General features: G+C 54.1%; 1 protein-coding gene across 2 annotated transcripts in view; it reads left to right on the top strand.

The window, feature by feature from the left end:
* Positions 1 to 40: 40 nt before the first annotated feature.
* Positions 41 to 7500, top strand: part of EN2 (engrailed homeobox 2) — an 8943-nt gene continuing 1483 nt past the window's right edge. Inside the window, exons 1-3 of one of the 2 annotated variants that reach the window (XM_080578212.1) lie at positions 41 to 1096; positions 2707 to 3007; positions 5165 to 7500. The exon at positions 5165 to 7500 is cut by the window's right edge and continues 1483 nt beyond it. In XM_080578212.1, coding sequence (XP_080434338.1) covers positions 544 to 1096; positions 2707 to 3007; positions 5165 to 5222 — 912 coding nt within the window. In that variant the 5' untranslated portion in view covers positions 41 to 543 and the 3' untranslated portion in view covers positions 5223 to 7500. Of the gene's footprint in view, positions 1097 to 2706; positions 3063 to 5164 lie in introns of those variants that run through there. The other variant, XM_080578213.1, reaches the window with a different exon arrangement.

The raw sequence follows: 7500 nt of genomic DNA on the forward strand, positions 1-7500 counted from the left end.
CTCCGCCCTGCCCTCGGCGGGCCTCCGGTGGCTTCTGAGGTCCGGCCTCCCTTACCCCTCTTTTCCATTTTTTTTTTTTAATTATTATTATTATTTTTTTTTTTTTTCACATTTCATTTTTTTCCCCGGCGGATGAGGGAGGCAGCGAACGGGACCGAGCGGCTGAACGGCGGCGGCGGGACGCGGCGAGAGGCAGCGGGAGGAACCCGGAGCCCTCATTTTATTTTATTTTTTTATTATTTTTTTGCCCAACTTGGAACTCGTCGAGCCTCGGCTGCTGGGTTTTCGTCTCCCAATAATTTATATATATATAAAAAAAAAATCATTGATTTTTATTTTTATTTTTATTTTTTCTCCAAACTCTGGATTTTGAACGCCCAGGAGAAGCGCGAGCCGATAGCCACCTGTGCGTGCGTGTATATAAAATATCCGTAAATCTATTAAAATATATACGTATATATATATAAAAATAATAAAAGACCAAGCGGAGGCGACACCAGGAAGGCGCTCGGCGGGGCGGGCGGCGGGGCCCGGCCTCGCAGCATGGAGGAGGGCGGCCGGAGTCCCCCCGAGGAGGCCGGCGAGCCTCAGGAGTCCGGCGGCGACGCGGAGCCCGGCGGAGGGCGGCGAGCTCTCCTGCTGCCCCCCGGCGACCCGCCCCCCCCGGCCCCGCACCCTCACCCGCACCCTCACCGCATCACCAACTTCTTCATCGACAACATCCTGCGGCCCGAGTTCGGCCGGAGGAAGGAGGCCGGCGGCCTCGGAGGAGAAACCCGGAGGCCCGGAGCTGAGAACCGCAGGAGCCCCGCAGCGGCGCCGGCCCCCGGAGCTCCTCTACCCGGCTCCGGGGGGGGTTCGCCGGGCCGAGGAGAAGGGGGTGGCCCCCCCGGGCTGGCCTTGCACGGAGCCTCCAAGAAAGGGGGAGACCCCGCGGCGCTGGAGGCTGCCCTGAAAGCTCGGGGGCTGAGCGGAGGAGACCTGTCGGTGAGCTCGGACTCGGATAGCTCCCAGGCCAGCTCCAACGCCGGGAACCAGCCCATGCTTTGGCCCGCTTGGGTTTACTGTACGCGGTACTCGGACCGGCCGTCTTCAGGTAAGAGCTGCCCCCTCTCCCCGCCGCCCCCTCCCCGGGTTCCCCCGGCCGCCCCCCGGCCTCCCCGGGGTCGGGAGAGAGGCAGGAAAATCCCCCCCCGAAAAACCCTTCCCCGTCCTTCCCTCTCCTCTCCTTCCCCCCGCTCATCGCCGTCCTTTGTAGGGGCGAGGGTCCCAAAAGGAGGGGGGAGAAATGAGGGTACCGGAGGAGGGGGGAGCACCCACCACCGCCCCCCAGCCCGCAGCCGGGGCCGCCCGCGGGGATGTGCCGGAGCGGGGCACTGACCCCCCCACAGCTGCCAGATTTATCAAAAAAGGGAGAAAAAATCAGCTTTGGGCTCCGCGGGCATCCTCCGAGAGACACATGCCCCGTGTTTTGGGGAGGGATGGGGGGCTTCCCCCCGCTCCCTGTCCCCCGGCAGGCCTCGCCGGCTTTGATTTATTTATTTTTATCCACGCTCCCCCTAAAAAGACGATCCGTTTATTCCCCCAAAAGAGGCCTCGGAGCTGCCGCCGTCTCGTTTCTTTCTTTAAATTTCCCCGCATGTGCTGCAGGGCAGCTCCGGAGGGGCTGGGGCGGGGGGGTGGAAATAGCCGAGAGTCGGGGAACTTCTCCGGCAGGCTCCGGTTAGGCAAGGGCCGGGGAAGAACCGCCCGAAAACGGGGATAAAAACCTTAAAAAAATAACGCCGGGGGGTGAAATGTCCTTGTGGGGAGAGGGGCTGGCCCCGCCGGGCGGAAAAAAACCCTCGCTAAAAAACAAGGGGGATGCATGGCAAGCACCAGGCAGGAGATGTGCTCCCAGGGAAAAAAAAAAATAGGAAAAGAAAAAAAAGAAAAAAGGGGGTTTTCTCCTACAAAAAAGCGGCCAGCTAGGATTTTCGCCCGGAGAGGCGGCCAGCAGAAGGAGGGTTTGTAGGGCGAGTGGCAAAGGAGTTCGTAGGGTGTCGAAACCCCAAACTCTTTGGCTCCGAGGTAATAATTGGAATTTTACCCCATTGTTCTCCGGTGCTCTCCTTTGTTAATATTTAATTAACATACATCCTCACAATGGCTCGGCCCGGGTAGAAAAGGCTTCCTTGTGCTGCCGGGAATAAATATTCCCCGCAATAAGCCCGGCCAGCCGGGCCGGGCCGTGCCGTGCCATATGGGGGCTGCAGCGAAGCGGCGGCAGCGCGAACACGCGGCCGCTTTCCGGCTTAGTTCCTTTATTTTTTGGGGGGTTCCTTGGCTAAAACGGTAATAATAGCGATAGAAAAATAAATTCTGAAAGGGGAGGTCGGATGGAGGAAGGGGAGGTTGGTTTCTGAAGGGAGAGCGGGGAGCCCCCGGGAGGGGGACGCGGCTCAGCTGCGCCTTTTGGGGTTGGGGTGGATGGCGTGGGGGGGGGGGGGGGGTCCGGGAGGGGGGGTCCCAAAAGGGGCTGCTGGGGTGTAGGGTCCTAAAAGGGGACCCGGGGGGCAGGGTGTGGGGGGTCCCAAAAGGGGATGCTAGGGTGTGGGGTTCGCGGGGGGCTCATGGGGGGGGGGGGTCCCAAAAGGGGCTGCTGGGGGGACGGGGGGTGCCGGCAGGGCGGCGCGGTGTCGGTGCTCTCCTCTCTCCCGGCCGTAGGTCCCCGGTCCCGCAAACCAAAGAAGAAAAACCCCAACAAGGAGGACAAGAGGCCGCGCACCGCCTTCACCGCCGAGCAGCTGCAGAGACTCAAGGCCGAGTTCCAGACCAACCGCTACCTGACCGAGCAGCGGCGGCAGAGCCTGGCCCAGGAGCTCGGCCTCAACGAGTCCCAGATCAAAATCTGGTTCCAGAACAAGCGGGCCAAGATCAAGAAGGCGACGGGCAGCAAAAACTCCCTGGCGGTGCACCTCATGGCCCAGGGGCTCTACAACCACTCCACCACGGCGAAAGACGGCAAGTCGGACAGTGAATAGCCTGGGGAGGGGGGGGGGGGGGCGGCCGGGGTTGGGGGGGGGGGGTGGTTTGCAGGCAAAGTTTATACGATGCAATAATTTAATTAAAAAAAAAAAAAAGGAAAAACAAACAAAAAAAAGGGCCAGTGTATAAAGATTATACCAGCATTAATAGTGAAAATATTGTGTATTAGCTATAATTCTGCAATATTCTATGTATATATAATTTACAGGTAAGGTGGTGTAAAAATCCAAGATATCTGATTATAAAATATTGGTTTTTTTTTCTTATTTTCTTATATATTTTTTTTTCTTTTGGTTTGTTTTTTCTTTCGGGGGTTTGGGTTTTCGGTTTCGGTATTCTTATTTTATTTTATTTTTATTTTTTTCGGTCGTATGGAGATTTTAGATGCTATCTTTATGATTTTTATTTTTGTTTTTCGAATGCTTAAGTTGCATTTTTTATAGACTTAAGCACTGTTTTAATGGACATTGGACGCTGTTTTTTGAAATTCAAAAAAAAAAAATTAAAAACAACTTTTGCTGAAGTCCAAAGATTTTTATTGCTGCATTTCACACGACTGTGAACCGAATAAATAGTTCTCCTATTTGTTCTGAGTTTTACCTTTTTTTTCTCCCCTGCCCCTCCCCTTTTCCTTTTTTTTTCTTTTCTTTTTTTTTTCTTTTTTTTTTCTTTTTTTTTTCTAATTTTCTTTTTTAGCGCTGTGTGCGTCTGGGGCTGGCTTTGGGGACAGACGTGGAGAATTTAATTTAAAAAGAATATATATATATATATGTAACGATAGGGAAAAAAATCTCAAAGCACCGTGTCGAAAGATGCCCAGGGTCCCTTCCCGACCCCCCCCCCCCCCCCCCCCCCACACACCCCCAGCGAGAGGCCAGGGCCGTGCGCGGCTGCAGGGGAGGGGGTCACACCCCCCCCCCCCTTGTCCCCTTCCCCAAACTGGTTGGGAAAACTTTGGGAAAGGGCCTGGAAAACTTTGGGGTCACCCCTCCCCGGGGCCGGGAGGGGATGGCAGCGCCCGGGTCCCGGCAGCACCTTCCCCAAGCGTTTGGGTGCAAAATAATAACAATTTTTAAAAAGAGGGGGAAAAATTGGGAAAAAAGAAAAAGAAAAAGAAAAAAGGATAATTTTTGGTTCTTCCCCCATCCCCGGCCCAGGAGCACGGCGCGACCCGCGGGGTCGCAGCGAGGGGCGGGCGGCCCCTAGCACCCCCACACGGGCTCGGTGGCACCGGGGGGGCTTCTCCCCACGCCCCCCCCCTTGCCACGGGCACCTGGTGGCTCGGCCCCGTGGGCCCCGGAGCGGCACCGTTTTGGGGTTTCGAGGCGCTGGGGTCGTTGGCGTGGCCGCCTTGCAGCCGTTTGGCCCCGACCCCTTTTATCCCCCCCACCCCAAATCCCACGGGGGGGGGGCCGCGTCCCGCGTGGGGTCTCGGTGTGCGGGTGGGGGGGGGCTGCTCGGGACGGGCTCTCCTGCGATGCTGGGGTGGGGGGACTTCTCGCTTTGCCTTAAAACCTCTTTATTTTGCAGCTATGATAGACACACGTTGTACATAGTAGTGTAAACTTAAAGAAAAAAAAAAAAAGGGAAAAAGGATCACACTATAAAACGAAAGCTGTAATTTTAAATTCTGTGAATAATCATCAGCTGCTTAGGAGACAGGATTAAATGACATTGCCTTTTAGCAAGAAAGCAAAGATTTTTTTTTTTTCTTCCCAGTTTATAAAACATGTGCATTTTACAATTGCAGTATCAAATATTTATAATCTTATGAAATATGAATGTTTCTATTTACAACTGTGCTCTCGAAAAATTGTGAAAACATTCTCACTGCATTTTTGTGTGTTTAAATTCTCGAGGATTACGTTAAATAAAAAAAAAAAAAAAAAAGAGAGAGAGAGAAAAAATAAAACAACAACACTTTATTATGAAATCCGAACCGTGGCCCTCGGACGTCGCGACGGAGCAGCGCTGCTGGGGGAAGCTGCCCCCAGGTGCTGGGGGAGCCCCAAAACCCCCAAATTGCCCTCCTGGTCCCCGAGAGATCGCACCGGAGCCGGAGTGGGAAGCTGAGACTGTGGAGCCGGGAGTAAATCGCTGGCTGAGGAAGGAGATTTTTTTTTTTTTTTGCAGCCAGGCATTTCGGCAGCGTTTTGAAGGACGAGGAAACTTTTGGTGGATTTGTTTTGGGATGAAGAGCAGGGGGCAAGCGGCGGCTGCGCGCCGAGCATCGTCGGGTAAAAATAAAATAAAAATAAAATAATATAAGGGAAAAAAAAAAAAAGGGATCTGGAAACGGAAAGAAAGGGGAAAAAAAAAAAAAAGACTTGAATCTCACGCAGAGTCAACAGGTTTCACCTTTTCCAGACTTTCCGTGCCCGGCTCCGCAAGGCGCTGGGGCCAGGCTGTGGCACCGAGGGGGTGCTGCTGAAAATCCCCCCTCGGGAGCACGGCCCGGGGGTCCCCGGGGCACTTCCAGTGGGAGGAACGAGATTTTGGGCCGGGCCGGACCTCCGGTCACCTGCCCTGCTGCCCCAAAGGGCAGCCCAGCCCCTTTTCCATGGGGCAGGGAGCCAGGGGCAGAGCCTCTGCTGGGTGCCGCAGGGGCACCCCCGGGTAAAATCAAGCTTATTGTTATTTTATCATCATAATTATTATTATTATTTGCAAAGCTGCTTTGGAGCACGCCCTGCAAGGGGCAAAAAGTCCCCACGACCGTGCACGTCGCCCTGCTTCCCACCTGATAAAAGGCGCCGGGCAGTGGGGCTGCTGGCAAACCCTTTAATTTTTTTTTTTGTGTGTATTTTGGGTCTGGGCCCCTCGGAGGAGACTTTTGTCACCTCGGCCAGGCAGGCAGGTGATCTGCCATCCTGAGGGAGGCAATCGGTGGCTGCTGGCACTACACGGCGGAGTAAACGTGGATGGAAAATAGCTCGGGTTGTCCGGTGGGACAAAGCGGTGCCGTGGGTGTCCGGCGGGGAGGTGGCACCGAGATTTATTTTGTTTTGTTTTGTTTTGTTTTTTTTTTAAGAAGTTATTAAAGCCTGCACCGAGGGGAAATTCTGACCTAAGGGTGCAGTGGGGCAAAGTTTCCACCTGTCCCTCCCGCAGCCCGCAATCACGGCACGGAGATAAAACAGCTGCGTGGGAAAACCTACCCCCTTTTTGGGGTTAAAAAAAAAAAAAAAAAAAAGAGTATGGAAACTTATCTAAGCTGCTTCTTTCCCCGGTGACGACAGCCAGCGGGTCTGCGAGGAGCTGCCCCAGCAGGAGCAGGGACAGGAGGCACCTCGCCGCTGCCTGGATTTTATCCAGCCCCTGACGCCAAATGCTTGCAGTGGCTGTGATGCCTTCAGCTCGGGGCAGCAAAGGGCCCGCCTCGGCTGCACTCCTCACCTGCCCTCGGTATTTTTCGGGCAGGCTTTCATGGGAAAAAGCAAGGGTTAGAGGCACTCGCTGCTCCTCTCGTTGTTTTTTGGGCTGCTGCACAAAAATGCCGCTTCCCCTGCACCCCCCCACCCCAGGCAGCGCTCCCACGGCCGGGCAGCGGCTCCCTGCTGGCTCGGGGAAGGACAGCACGACTAAATTAGCCCTCGTTAATTTAAAATTTTAAAATTAAGTTAACAGAAATAGCTGCCGCCCCGGCGCCTCCTGCAATTTTAGCAGGGCGATGCCACGTCGCTAGAGCAGCCCGAGGAGAGGGAAAAGACCTAAAGCGCGACCCCCAAACCGCACAAACCCTCGGGCAGAGCCAAATCTCCTCCAAAAATCCGGCTGCCCGACGGCAGGGGACGGGGACGGGGACAAGGGCAGGGACAGGGACAGGCCCTGCAGACACCCACCGCCTGGCACATTTTTTTCCTGGCACCCAGCTCTCCGCTAACCGGGCAGGCTCCTTCCCTTCCAGCCAAAGCGGCAAAGTCCCCTAAATAATAATAACAACAACAACAAAAGCCAGCAGCCCAGGGAAATATTACAGGACCGAGCAAAAAGCCTTGCGCGGTGCCCACCAGCCCCTCCGCGTAATTATTTAAGCGTGTTGTGTTATTTTTTTTTCTCCTAACTATGTTCAATAAGCATCCGAGCACTAAGGCTTAGTGAAGATGTTACTCCGCTGCACCTTAACGCAGGATATAGCACAGGCGATATATAGACCCATGCCCAGGCACTGTATATGCAAATGCCCGCGCCATTTATTGTGAAACGCATATCGGAGGTAGAGGGGGAAACTATTTAGCCAGCTCGGGTTTGTGGAAAAAAAAAGTAATTCTGTATCCCGCTGATTTAATATCCGACCTCCACATTCAATCCCCGCCCATGCAGCTATCAAAAGTACCCCTGGGATGGCTGGATATCATCTCCAAACTAACATCTGTGATTATGAAACGCTCAGAAGGGGAAGGTTAATAACAATTTGTTTCAAAGGGGCACGAGTCAATTTTACAAACAAATTTGCGCTGCTTTAACAAACAA

Source organism: Anser brachyrhynchus, assembly GCF_964034855.1.
Source record: "Anser brachyrhynchus genome assembly, chromosome: 2".
NCBI lineage: Eukaryota > Metazoa > Chordata > Aves > Anseriformes > Anatidae > Anser > Anser brachyrhynchus.